Source organism: Oncorhynchus gorbuscha, linkage group LG11, assembly GCF_021184085.1.
Source record: "Oncorhynchus gorbuscha isolate QuinsamMale2020 ecotype Even-year linkage group LG11, OgorEven_v1.0, whole genome shotgun sequence".
NCBI lineage: Eukaryota > Metazoa > Chordata > Actinopteri > Salmoniformes > Salmonidae > Oncorhynchus > Oncorhynchus gorbuscha.
The window spans coordinates 70,386,103-70,400,175 of NC_060183.1; the positions used below are offsets into that span (position 1 = coordinate 70,386,103).

The following is a 14,073-nucleotide window of genomic DNA, read 5'->3' on the forward strand; positions in this document are numbered from 1 at the left end:
ACTCCCACAAGAACTTACATACTATAACTCTAAACATCCAGGTGAGAGACTAGAGACACACACACACACACACCCTAAACGTCTGTCTGTCTCTCTCTCTCTGCAGTGTTTTGACCTGGAGTCGTACCTGCAGTTGAACTGTGAGAGAGGGACCTGGAGATGCCCTGTGTGCAAGTAGGTTAACACAACCATTTGCTGTTTTTCCCATAGGTAGACCTGTTGTTTCTTAGTTAACCTGACCGTGTCTCCACTCCACAGTAAGAGCGCTCTACTGGAGGGACTAGAAGTGGACCAGTACATTCTGGGGATTCTAATTTACATACAGAAGTAAGTGTGTGTGTGTGTGTGGGGGGGGGGGGGGGGGGGGTCATTCTATCCTTGTGGGGACCTAAAATCCCCCAAAGTCCCCACAAGAATAGTAAAACAAGGACAATTCTCCCTCATAGGGACATTTCCCACATCCCCATGAGGACAAATGCTAGCTTAAGCTTAGGGTTTAGAATTCCAGTAAGGGTGAGGGGTTCATGGTTAGGTCAGGTTAGGTTAGGGGTGAATGATAAGGGTCGGGTTAGGGGTGAATGGTAAGGGTTGGGTCGGGTTAGTGGTGAATGGTAAGGGTCGGGTTAGGGGTGAATGGTAAGGGTCGGGTTAGGGGTGAATGGTAAGGGTTGGGGTAGGGGTGAATGGTAAGGGTTGGGGTAGGGGTGAATGGTAAGGGTTGGGGTAGGGGTGAATGGTAAGGGTTGGGGTAGGGGTGAATGGTAAGGGTTGGGGTAGGGGTGAATGGTAAGGGTTGGGGTAGGGGTTGGGGGTTGGGGTAGGGGTGAATGGTAAGGGTTGGGGTAGGGGTGAATGGTAAGGGTTGGGGTAGGGGTGAATGGTAAGGGTTGGGGTAGGGGTGAATGGTAAGGGTTGGGGTAGGGGTGAATGGTAAGGGTTGGGGTAGGGGTGAATGGTAAGGGTTGGGGTAGGGGTGAATGGTAAGGGTTGGGGTAGGGGTGAATGGTAAGGGTTGGGGTAGGGGTGAATGGTAAGGGTTGGGGTAGGGGTGAATGGTAAGGGTTGGGGTAGGGGTGAATGGTAAGGGTTGGGGTAGGGGTGAATGGTAGGGGTGAATGGGTTGGGGTAGGGGTGAATGGTAAGGGTTGGGGTAGGGGTGAATGGTTGGGGTAGGGTTGGGGTAGGGGTGAATGGTAAGGGTTGGGGTAGGGGTGAATGGTTAGGGTAGGGTTGGGGTAGGGGTGAATGGTAAGGGTTGGGGTAGGGGTGAATGGTTGGGGTAGGGGTGAATGGTTGGGGTAGGGGTGAATGGTTGGGGTAGGGGTGAATGGTTAGGGTAGGGGTGAATGGTTAGGGTAGGGGTGAATGGTTGGGGTAGGGGTGAATGGTTGGGGTAGGGGTGAATGGTTGGGGTAGGGGTGAATGGTGAATGGGGTGAATGGTTGGGGTAGGGGTGAATGGTTGGGGTAGGGGTGAATGGTTGGGGTAGGGGTGAATGGTTGGGGTAGGGGTGAATGGTTGGGGTAGGGGTGAATGGTTGGGGTAGGGGTGAATGGTTGGGGTAGGGGTGAATGGTTGGGGTAGGGGTGAATGGTTGGGGTAGGGGTGAATGGTTGGGGTAGGGGTGAATGGTTGGGGTAGGGGTGAATGGTTGGGGTAGGGGTGAATGGTTGGGGTAGGGGTGAATGGTTGGGGTAGGGGTGAATGGTTGGGGTAGGGGTGAATGGTTGGGGTAGGGGTGAATGGTTGGGGTAGGGGTGAATGGTTGGGGTAGGGGTGAATGGTTGGGGTAGGGGTGAATTGGGGTAGGGGTGAATGGGGTTGGGGTAGGGTGAATGGTTGGGGTAGGGGTGAATGGTTGGGGTAGGGGTGAATGGTTGGGGTAGGGGTGAATGGTTGGGGTAGGGGTGAATGGTTGGGGTAGGGGTGAATGGTTGGGGTAGGGGTGAATGGTTGGGGTAGGGGTGAATGGTTGGGGTAGGGGTGAATGGTTGGGGTAGGGGTGAATGGTTGGGGTAGGGGTGAAATGGTTGGGGTAGGGGTGAATGGTTGGGGTAGGGGTGAATGGTTGGGGTAGGGGTGAATGGTTGGGGTAGGGGTGAATGGTTGGGGTAGGGGTGAATGGTAATGGGGGGTAGGGGTGAATGGTAGGGGTAGGGGTGAATGGTAGGGGTAGGGGTGAATGGTTGGGGTAGGGGTGAATGGTAGGGGTAGGGGTGAATGGTAGGGGTAGGGGTGAATGGTAAGGGTAGGGGTGAATGGTAAGGGTAGGGGTGAATGGTAAGGGTAGGGGTGAATGGTAAGGGTAGGGGTGAATGGTAAGGGTAGGGGTGAATGGTAAGGGTAGGGGTGAATGGTAAGGGTAGGGGTGAATGGTAAGGGTAGGGGTGAATGGTAAGGGTAGGGGTGAATGGTAAGGGTAGGGGTGAATGGTAGGGTTGGGGTGAATGGTAAGGGTTGGGGTGAATGGTAAGGGTTGGGGTGAATGGTAAGGGTTGGGGTGAATGGTAAGGGTTGGGGTGAATGGTAAGGGTTGGGGTGAATGGTAAGGGTTGGGGTGAATGGTAAGGGTTGGGGTGAATGGTAAGGGTTGGGGTGAATGGTAAGGGTTGGGGTGAATGGTAAGGGTAGGGGTGAATGGTAAGGGTAGGGGTGAATGGTAAGGGTTGGGGTGAATGGTAAGGGTTGGGGTGAATGGTAAGGGTTGGGGTGAATGGTAAGGGTTGGGGTGAATGGTAAGGGTTGGGGTGAATGGTAAGGGTTGGGGTGAATGGTAAGGGTTGGGGTGAATGGTAAGGGTTGGGGTGAATGGTAAGGGTTGGGGTGAATGGTAAGGGTTGGGGTGAATGGTAAGGGTTGGGGTGAATGGTAAGGGTTGGGGTGAATGGTAAGGGTTGGGGTGAATGGTAAGGGTTGGGGTGAATGGTAAGGGTTGGGGTGAATGGTAAGGGTTGGGGTGAATGGTAAGGGTTGGGGTGAATGGTAAGGGTTGGGGTGAATGGTAAGGGTTGGGGTGAATGAATGGTAAGGGTTGGGGTGAATGGTAAGGGTTGGGGTGAATGGTAAGGGTTGGGGTGAATGGTAAGGGTTGGGGTGAATGGTAAGGGTTGGGGTGAATGGTAAGGGTTGGGGTGAATGGTAAGGGTTGGGGTGAATGGTAAGGGTTGGGGTGAATGGTAAGGGTTGGGGTGAATGGTAAGGGTTGGGGTGAATGGTAAGGGTTGGGGTGAATGGTAAGGGTTGGGGTGAATGGTAAGGGTGGTAGGGTTGTGAATGGTAAGGGTTGGGGTGAATGGTAAGGGTAGGGGTGAATGGTAAGGGTGAATGGGGGTGAATGGTAAGGGGGGTAGGGTGAATGGTAAGGGTAGGGGTGAATGGTAAGGGTAGGGGTGAATGGTAAGGGTAGGGGTGAATGGTAAGGGTAGGGGTGAATGGGGTGAATGGTAAGGGTAGGGGTGAATGGTAAGGGTAGGGGTGAATGGTAAGGGTGAATGGTAGGGGTGAATGGTAAGGGTAGGGGTGAATGGTAAGGGTAGGGGTGAATGGTAAGGGTAGGGGTGAATGGTAAGGGTGAATGGGGTGAATGGTAAGGGTAGGGGTGAATGGTAAGGGTAGGGGTGAATGGTAAGGGTAGGGGTGAATGGTAAGGGTTGGGGTGAATGGTAAGGGTTGGGGTGAATGGTAAGGGTAGGGGTGAATGGTAAGGGTTGGGGTGAATGGTAAGGGTTGGGGTGAATGGTAAGGGTTGGGGTGAATGGTAAGGGTTGGGGTGAATGGTAAGGGTTGGGGTGAATGGTAAGGGTTGGGGTGAATGGTAAGGGTTGGGGTGAATGGTAAGGGTTGGGGTGAATGGTAAGGGTTGGGGTGAATGGTAAGGGTTGGGGTGAATGGTAAGGGTTGGGGTGAATGGTAAGGGTTGGGGTGAATGGTAAGGGTTGGGGTGAATGGTAAGGGTTGGGGTGAATGGTAAGGGTTGGGGTGAATGGTAAGGGTTGGGGTGAATGGTAAGGGTTGGGGTGAATGGTAAGGGTTGGGGTGAATGGTAAGGGTTGGGGTGAATGGTAAGGGTTGGGGTGAATGGTAAGGGTTGGGGTGAATGGTAAGGGTTGGGGTGAATGGTAAGGGTTGGGGTGAATGGTAAGGGTTGGGGTGAATGGTAAGGGTTGGGGTGAATGGTAAGGGTTGGGGTGAATGGTAAGGGTTGGGGTGAATGGTAAGGGTTGGGGTGAATGGTAAGGGTTGGGGTGAATGGTAAGGGTTGGGGTGAATGGTAAGGGTTGGGGTGAATGGTAAGGGTTGGGGTGAATGGTAAGGGTTGGGGTGAATGGTAAGGGTTGGGGTGAATGGTAAGGGTTGGGGTGAATGGTAATTGGGGTGAATGGTAAGGGTTGGGGTTGGGGTGAATGGTAAGGGTTGGGGTAGGGGTGAATGGTAAGGGTTGGGGTGAATGGGGGTGAATGGTAAGGGTTGGGGTAGGGGTGAATGGTAAGGGTTGGGGTGAGGGGTTGAATGGTAAGGGTTGGGGTAGGGGTGAATGGTAAGGGTTGGGGTAGGGGTGAATGGTAAGGGTTGGGGTAGGGGTGAATGGTAAGGGTTGGGGTAGGGGTGAATGGTAAGGGTTGGGGTAGGGGTGAATGGTAAGGGTTGGGGTAGGGGTGAATGGTAAGGGTTGGGGTAGGGGTGAATGGTAAGGGTTGGGGTAGGGGTGAATGGTAAGGGTTGGGGTAGGGGTGAATGGTAAGGGTTGGGGTAGGGGTGAATGGTAAGGGTTGGGGTAGGGGTGAACGGTAAGGGTTGGGGTAGGGGTGAACGGTAAGGGTCGGGGTCAGGTTAGGGGTTAGGAAAAATAGGATTTTGAATGGGAATCAGTTTTAGGTCCCCACAAGGATAGAAGAAAATAATGTGTGTCTGTGTACACATCCCCTACTACAGGGGTGTTCATATCTGGACCTGGAGGACCAGACTACTGCTGGTTTTCTGTTCTACCTGATAATGAATTACACCCACCTGGTGTCCATTTAAAAGGGAAGAATTAAAATACATCAGAAGTGGAACTAGCTTTGAGGTCTAGATCTGAATTTGCCTGTCCTATGCCCATTTTTAGTTCATTAACTTAGCCAGAATGAGGTCTAAAGTTAGGTGTCCTTGAAATGGGCCCTTCATCTTTCTCACCTTCTTTCTCTTCATCCACTAACCTTTCTCTCCTCCTCTTCCCTCCTCAGCTCGGACTATGAGGAGATCACCATTGACCCAGTGTGTGGCTGGAGGCCGGTGCCCATTAAACCAGACATCCACATAAAGGAGGAAGCAGACGGGCCTGTGTTGAAGCGCTGCCGGACGGTCAGCCCCAGTCACATGATGATGCCCAATGTCATGGAGATGATTGCTGCCCTGGGACCGGCCTCCTCGCCCTACCAGGGTCTACCACCTGGGGGCAGGAACACACCTGACTACAACAGCCAAGGTAGGGAGGAGACAGGCACACACATTCAGTACCAGTCAAAAGTTTACACACCTACTCATTACAGGGTTTTTCTTAAAACATCAAAGCAATTAAATAACATATGGAATCATGTAGTTACCAAAAAAGTGTTAAACAAATCAAAATATATTTTCTTTTTGAGATTCTTCAAATAGCCACCCTTTGCCTTGATGACAGATTTGCACACTCTTGACATTCTCTCAACCAGCTTCATGAGGTAGTCATCTGGAATGCATTTCAATTAACAGATGTGACTTGTTATAAGCTAATTTGTGTAATTTCTTTCCTTCTTAATGGTTTGAGCCAGTCAGTTGTGTTGTAACAAGGTAGGGGTGATATACAGAAGATAGCCCTGTTTGGTAAAATACCAAGCCCATATTATGGCAAGAACAGCTCAAATAAGCAAAGTCCATCATTACTTTAAGACAAGAAGGTCAGGCAATACGGAACATTTCAAGAACTTTGAAAGTTTCTTGAAGTGCAGTCGCAAGTGCTATGATGAAACTGGCTCTCATGAGGACCGCCGAAGGAAAGGAGGACGGTTACCTCTACTGCAGAGGATACGTTCATGAGATTTAACTGCACCTCAGATGGCAGCCCAAATACAGTGCCTTGCGAAAGTATTCGGCCCCCTTGAACTTTGCGACCTTTTGCCACATTTCAGGCTTCAAACATAAAGATATAAAACCGTATGTTTTTGTGAAGAATCAACAACAAGTGGGACACAATCATGAAGTGGAACGACATTTATTGGATATTTCAAACTTTTTTTAACAAATCAAAAACTGAAAAATTGGGCGTGCAAAATTATTCAGCCCCCTTAAGTTAATACTTTGTAGCGCAACCTTTTGCTGCGATTACAGCTGTAAGTCGCTTGGGGTATGTCTCTATCAGTTTTGCACATCGAGAGACTGACATTTTTTCCCATTCCTCCTTGCAAAACAGCTCGAGCTCAGTGAGGTTGGATGGAGAGCATTTTTCAGTTCTTTCCACAGATTCTCGATTGGATTCAAGTATGGACTTTGACTTGGCCATTCTAACACCTGGATATGTTTATTTTTGAACCATTCCATTGTAGATTTTGCTTTATGTTTTGGATCATTGTCTTGTTGGAAGACAAATCTCCGCCCCAGTCTCTTTTGCAGACTCCATCAGGTTTTCTTTCAGAATGGTCCTGTATTTGGCTCCATCCATCTTCCCATCAATTTTAACCATCTTCCCTGTCCCTGCTGAAGAAAAGCAGGCCCAAACCATGATGCTGCCACCACCATGTTTGACAGTGGGAATGGTGTGTTCAGGGTGATGAGCTGTGTTGCTTTTACGACAAACATAACATTTTGCATTGTTGCCAAAAAGTTCAATTTTGGTTTCATCTGACCAGAGCACCTTCTTCCACATGTTTGGTGTGTCTCCCAGGTGGCTTGTTTTAAACAACACTTTTTATGGATATCTTTAAGAAATGGCTTTCTTCATGCCACTCTTCCATAAAGGCCAGATTTGTGCAATATACGACTGATTGTTGTCCTGTGGACAGAGTCTCCCACCTCAGCTGTAGATCTCTGCAGTTCATCCAGAGTGATCATGGGCCTTTTGGCTGCATCTCTGATCAGTCTTCTCCTTGTATGAGCTGAAAGTTTAGAGGGACGGCCAGGTCTTTGTTGATTTGCAGTGGTCTGATACTCCTTCCATTTCAATATTATCGCTTGCACAGTGCTCCTTGGGATGTTTAAAGCTTGGGAAATCTTTTTGTATCCAAATCCGGCTTTAAACTTCTTCACAACAGTATCTCGGACCTGCCTGGTGTGTTCCTTGTTCTTCATGATGCTTTCTGCGCTTTTAACGGACCTCTGAGACTATCACAGTGCAGGTGCATTTATACGGAGACTTTATTACACACAGGTGGATTGTATTTATCATCATTAGTCATTTAGGTCAACATGGGATCATTCAGAGATCCTCACTGAACTTCTGGAGAGAGTTTGCTGCACTGAAAGTAAAGGGGCTGAATAATTTTGCACGCCCAATTTTTCAGTTTTTGATTTGTTAAAAAAGTTTGGAATATCCAATAAATGTCGTTCCACTTCATGATTGTGTCCCACTTGTTGTTGATTCTTCACAAAAAAATACAGTTTTATATCTTTGTTTGAAGCTTGAAATGTGGCAAAAGGTCGCAAAGTTCAAGGGGGCCGAATACTTTCGCAAGGCACTGTAAATGCTTCACAGAGTTCAAGTAACCGACACATCTCAACATCAGCTGTTCAGAGGAGACTGCGTGAATCAGGCCTTCATGGTTGAATTGCTGCAAAGGAACCACAACTAAAGGACACCAATAAGAAGAAGAGACTTTCTTGGGCCAAGAAACACGAGCAATGGACAGTAGACCATTGGAAAGCTGGTCTAATGGAAATTTGATATTTTTCGTTCCAACTGCTGTGTCTTTTTGAGACGCAGAATATGTGAACGGATGACTGCTGCATGTGTGGTTCCCACCGTGAAGCATGGAGGAGGAGGTGGAGGTGCTTTGCTGGTGACACTGATTTATTTAGAATTCAAGGCACACTTAACCAGCACAGCATTCTGCAGCGATACGCCATCCTAGCTGGTTTGTGCTTAGTGGGACTATCAATTGTTTTTCAACAGCACAATGACCCAACACACCTCCAGGCTGTGTAAGGGCTATTTGACCAAGAAGGAGAGTAATGAAGTGCTGCATCAGATGACCTGGCCTCCACAATCACCCGACCTCAACTGTAGAAAAGGCCCATGGAGTTGGTGGAATAATCCTTTAATGCATTGCCATTTACTCAGCTGGGCCAGAGGCGCTTTAATTAGGTCAGGTGGAAATGTCCGACAGATCTCAACTCCATGAAAGGAGGAAATTGCCATCGCCTGATCTCGCTGCTTTCACTTCCTTAACTCCATCTGATCCAGAAGTTCTGTGCGTCCATGAATCCACCACAGACTACTCAGTAAATATACCACGTTATGGTTAAAGGAATTCCTGCCTCAGTCTCATCCATTCCTCTGACACGTGACCACATGTTCACCTTCACTGTCAGTCATCCTACCTGTCCAGCTACCCACACAGATTCCACTAATCTTTCAATGGTCCTTCGAGCCGGATGATGACTGAACCAAAGACTGGTGAAATGGAGGCAGAGAGGGAAGAATTGTCTCCACTGGAAGGAAGAAGAGAGGAGAAGAGAGCAGCTGAGGGAAAGGTCTTGGAACAAAGGAAATATCCAGGAGCTAAGCCTAAAGCAACAAAGGCTTCATCCTCAACAACCAGCAGCACCAGAAGAACCAGGCAAGCACCTGGTTATGTTAAAGATTATGTGGTCGAGTTTCCGACATCAAAGAGCAAGCCCCCCAGAGCTCAAAGTGCTGCTGGATCAACTATACGTTTCAGCCATCAACCATCTCCTTTGAGCCAAGGACCGGAAACTGCTTTGGAGCAGGAAAGTGGTCTACATGACGAACCTATGGAGGAGATAACTCCCAGGTCGAACAGCTTCCTGAGGCAGGCTCCGCTCACCCCTTAACTAATGGGAAATCGTTGAAGCACTCCGGACGGGGTGGGAGTTCGACCAGTGGATACCCCTTTAGAAGTGGCCATGGCAGCCGCCATTCACTAGCCCTCAGTGATTCACAGACCGCTGTCCTACAAGAGAGGATGAAACTATTAGCTTTGGAGGAAATTGAGCGTCAGATTGAGGAGGAACGACAGGCTGATGAACGATGTCACCAATTGGATGTGCAGGCCCGTAGAGCTCTACAGGAACGGGAATTCATTGCCAAGGACCTGGCACAGCAGCGACGGCACCGTCAAGTCAGAAGGGAATTGGAGGAGGCACGGATGGTCTCATCCTTCCTGGAGAGGAACGAACAGGGAGTTGACCTGACTACCCCTCCACATGGACCTGACCTGTCTGCCCCTCTGGTACATTATGGCACACAGTCTCCGGAGGCTCCGGGATCAACAGCCAACACGGAGCACGGCTGCCACAAATAGAGGGTCTGGGACAGTAGGGGACCGGCCCAATGAGGCCACAGTGGGCTCATCAGAAGTCCCGGTTTTAACCTTCACGCAACCAGAAGAGGGAGCCAACATTATGAAACTTCTAGTGGCCTCAGCCTATGGAATTCCCAGACCCAAACTGCCATACTTTGAAAACGGAAAGGAGAGTGAATTTGTCCTTTTGGAAATTGCATTGGAGAGCCTACTGGGTATTCACAGTCATCTGTCAGAATGCTACAAATACCAAGTACTAATGGATCATTTGCGGTTTCCCACTGCATACAGGCTGGCCCAATCCTTTATGCACTCCACAACACCATACACTATATATAGCTCTCCAGGCCCTGAAGGCGAGATATGGTGAGCCACGTCAGCTAGTCCAGAATGAACTAAACAACATCCTGAACACGTCTCCAATTAAAATGGGAGACCATGCTGCCTTCCAAGAATTCTCCCTGGCTGTCCAATCCCTGACCTCGATGCTCCAATCCGTTGAAGGAGAAAACGGGAACGAGCTGAAATGTGGCTCCCACGTAGACAGACTTCTTAGCAAACTTCCAGTCTACCTCAGAGACAGTTTCATTGAACATTGTTTGAATAAGGGCATCCTGAAAGAGGGCTCGAGAAGCACCTATGCTCTTAGAGACCTGGCCGCATGGTTGGAGGTGAAGGCGTAGGCGAAGAGCATCGCTCACCAGGCCACAATCTCAGCCATAGCCACCGGGGGAAGGAAGGAGTTTGAAAGCCAGGAGGGACAGAAAAGGCCAAATCCCACTACCATGTACTTAAATAGTGAGGCCGGGGAGGAACCCGGGAAGAAGACCCCTCTCAAGAGCAAGAACATCAAATTCCAGCCTTACTGCCCATATTGCAATAGTGAGGGGCACATCCTTGGCTCATGCCCCAGGGTAAAAAAAACTCACTCAAACTCAATTGAAGGCCTGGATCACTTCAGGCGAGCGATGCTACAAGTGTGCCCGTAGCCATAAGGCGGAGACCTGCACATTGAGGAAACCCTGCAACCACTGTAAAGAAATCCATCTCACCGTGTTGCATGATCTAATTCCCCAAGCACAGAAGGAGCAGAGTATGCTCATGGTAGGAGCTGTACCTCGACCAGAAGAACCAGTCTCCAAGGGTCATGTTGAAGGTGGTCACGGTCACTCGGCAAAGTGAAGGGAGAAGCATTGATACATTCGCAATTCTAGATGATGGGTCAGAAAGAACAATCATTCTCACGGCGGCCACCCGTCAGCTTAACCTGGAGGGGACCCCGAGACCCTTAATCTCAGAACGGTGCGACATGATGTTATCCAAATGAAAGGCTCTGCTGTAACCTTTAGCATTTCACCTTCAGCAAACAGGGACGTGGCCTATAACATCACCAATTCCTTCACGGCAGATGGCTTGAATCTCACAGCGCACTTCTGCCCGGTAAGTGTTCTACAGAAACAATATCTTCATTTATGAGGATTGCCTCTTCCTAACCTGGCCAGAGTAGCGCCACTTATCCTGATTTGGGTCAGACCACCCACATCTCGTCACCCCGACTGAGCCTATACGAGCTGGACCAGAAGGAGGGCCCATTGCTGTCCATACATCCTTGGGTTGGGCTGTGCAAGGTCCATCCCATCTACTTCTCTCCACCCAAACTGTACAGTCACAGCAAGTTCTCTTCACCAGAAGCAATCCAGATGCAGCCACTGACCTCCTTCGGAATGTTGAGATGCTCTGGAAGATGGACACCTTCTCCAACCGGAAGCTACAGGAGGTCACTCGCTCGAAACATGACTCCTATGCATTGGACCTCCTGGAGAAGAGCACCACCACCACTGAAATGGATGGCCACTGCTACGGGTGCCCAACCATCCTCCTCTGGCAACCACGACACAGGCTGTACTCTCACTACTGCGTGGAACGGAGCGACGCCTGGTGAAGAATCCTGAGCTTGCAGAAGTTCATAACCGAGAGATTCATAACCTTGTGAAGGCAGGCTACGTCACGGAAGTGACAGCTCATGAAGAGGGAAACGCACTCCGTGAATCCTGGTATCTCCCTCACCATGTTATCCAGCAACATGGTGGGAAGTATAGATTTTTGTCTTCAACTGTTCATTCCAAGCTGCTGGTCAAATCCTGAATGACTGTCTACTCCCCGGACCAACCTTGGGTCCTTCCTTGCTCGGTGTCCTTCTCCGGTTCCGGCAGCACTCTACAGCCATCAGTGGAGACATCAAAGCCATGTTTCATCAGATTTGTTTACTGCCTTCCGACACCACACTGCTCCGGTTCATATGGCGAGATATGGAACGAGATGCAGAGCCCACAATCTATGAATGGCATTTGGCACCACCTGCAGTCCTTGCTGTGACATACGCTCTGCAGAGACACGCACGGAAGCATCCAAACAGTGACCCAGAAGTATTGGATTCAGTGGAAAATGCCTTCTATGTGGATAACTGCTTACAGAGCATCCCATCCACGGCTGAAGCGAAAGCACTCCTTGATAAAGTACGGAATCTCCTGTCCAAAGGGGGATTTGAGGTCCGACAGTGGGCTAGTAACTGAGCGGAGGTTATCCAGCACCTCCCGCCACAAGCTAGGTCCAGTAGCAGTGAACTATGGCTAACGCAGTCTGGTGCTAACCCAGAAGAGCCCACTTTAGGACTGAGGTGGAGCTGCATACCGGATACCCTGGGGTATAAGCACCGCTCATTCCCGAGTACCGAAACCCCCACTCTGCGCACCATCTATCGGACCCTGGCCAGTCAATATGATCCCCTTGGGTATATCCTGCCATACACAACATGGGCCAAAGTCTTAGTCCAGGTCCTGTGGCAGACCAAGAGGGACTGGGATGAACCAATCCACCCGGCTGACCTAGTGGAACGATGGATCTGTTGGGAAACTGAGTTAACGGAGCTCTCTGATGTCAAATCAAATCAAATTTATTTATATAGCCCTTCGTACATCAGCTGATATCTCAAAGTGCTGTACAGAAACCCAGCCTAAAACCCCAAACGGCAAACAATGCAGGTGTAAAAGCACGGTGGCTAGGAAAAACTCCCTAGAAAGGCCAAAACCTAGGAAGAAACCTAGAGAGGAACCGGGCTATGTGGGGTGGCCAGTCCTCTTCTGGCTGTGCCGGGTAGAGATTGTAACAGAACATGACCAAGATGTTCAAATGTTCATAAATGACCAGCATGGTCAAATAATAATAAGGCAGAACAGTTGAAACTGAAGCAGCAGCACAGTCAGGTGGACTGGGGACAGCAAGGAGCCATCATGTCAGGTAGTCCTGGGGCACGGTCCTAGGGCTCAGGTCCTCTGAGAGAGAGAAAGAAAGAGAGAATTAGAGAGAGCATATGTGGGGTGGCCAGTCCTCTTCTGGCTGTGCCGGGTGGAGATTATAACAGAACGTGGCCAAGATGTTCAAATGTTCATAAATGACCAGCATGGTTGAATAATAGTAAGGCAGAACAGTTGAAACTGGAGCAGGAGCATGGCCAGGTGGACTGGGGACAGCAAGCAGTCCTCATGTCAGGTAGTCCTGGGACATGGTCCTAGGGCCCAGGCCAGTTGAAACTGGAGCAGCAGCATGGCCAGGTGGACTGGGGACAGCAAGGAGTCATCATGTCAGGTAGTCCTGGGGCATGGTCCTAGGGCTCAGGTCCTCCGAGAGAGAGAAAGAAAGAGAGAAGGAGAGAATTAGAGAACGCACACTTAGATTCACACAGGACACCTGAATAGGACAGGAGAAGTACTCCAGATAAACAAACTGACCCTAGCCACCCGACACATAAACTACTGCAGCATAAATACTGGAGGCTGAGACAGGAGGGGTCAGGAGACACTGTGGCCCCATCCGAGGACACCCCCGGACAGGGCCAAACAGGAAGGATATAACCCCACCCACTTTGCCAAAGCACAGCCCCCACACCACTAGAGGGAAATCTTCAACCACCAACTTACCATCCTGAGACAAGGCCGTCCAAATGCCAAGATGTTATGTACCATCCTGTGCTGACCAACTGGGATCATGCCTGGAACTGCATGTGTTCTGTGACGCTTCGGAGTGAGCTTATGCGGCGGTTTCCTATCTTAGAGTTGAGGATAAGGCAGGCCACACCCATGTCTCCTTTGTCATGGCCAGGTCCAGGGTCGCACCCAAGAAGCAGTTGTCAATGCCTGGAACTCAGTGCTGCCCTTTCCGGAGCCCAGTTGGCCTCTACCTTGCGAGCCGAGCCCACCTTGCCAATCCAAAGGGTCATCTACTGGAGTGATTTGACCACTGTATTGACCTGGCTCAAGTCGGAGTCCTGCAGGTGTTCGTTGGAACTCTCATTGCGGAAATCCAAGACCGAACAGAAGTCCAGGACAGGAGGTATGTTGATGTCATCAGCAGGATTGTTTATGCTATTACTAGAGGTAAAACCCTTCAGGAACTGGCTCAACCCCATCGCTGGAGCTTGGGACCACCATTCTTGTCCCAACCAGAGAACGAGTGGCCGACAGCCCCCAGGCGTGCGGCCCCTCCGCAACCAACTGAAGCTCATGAGTTAAGGAAGTCCGCC

The 14,073-nt window shown here is 50.1% G+C and overlaps 1 protein-coding gene across 1 annotated transcript in view; it reads left to right on the top strand.

Annotated features, from left to right (window-relative positions):
- Window positions 1-14,073, top strand: part of zmiz2 (zinc finger, MIZ-type containing 2) — a 48,605-nt gene that overhangs the window by 22,461 nt on the left and 12,071 nt on the right. The window contains 3 exon segments of the mRNA XM_046290298.1: window positions 107-174; window positions 259-327; window positions 5,223-5,464. Coding sequence (XP_046146254.1) covers window positions 107-174; window positions 259-327; window positions 5,223-5,464 — 379 coding nt within the window.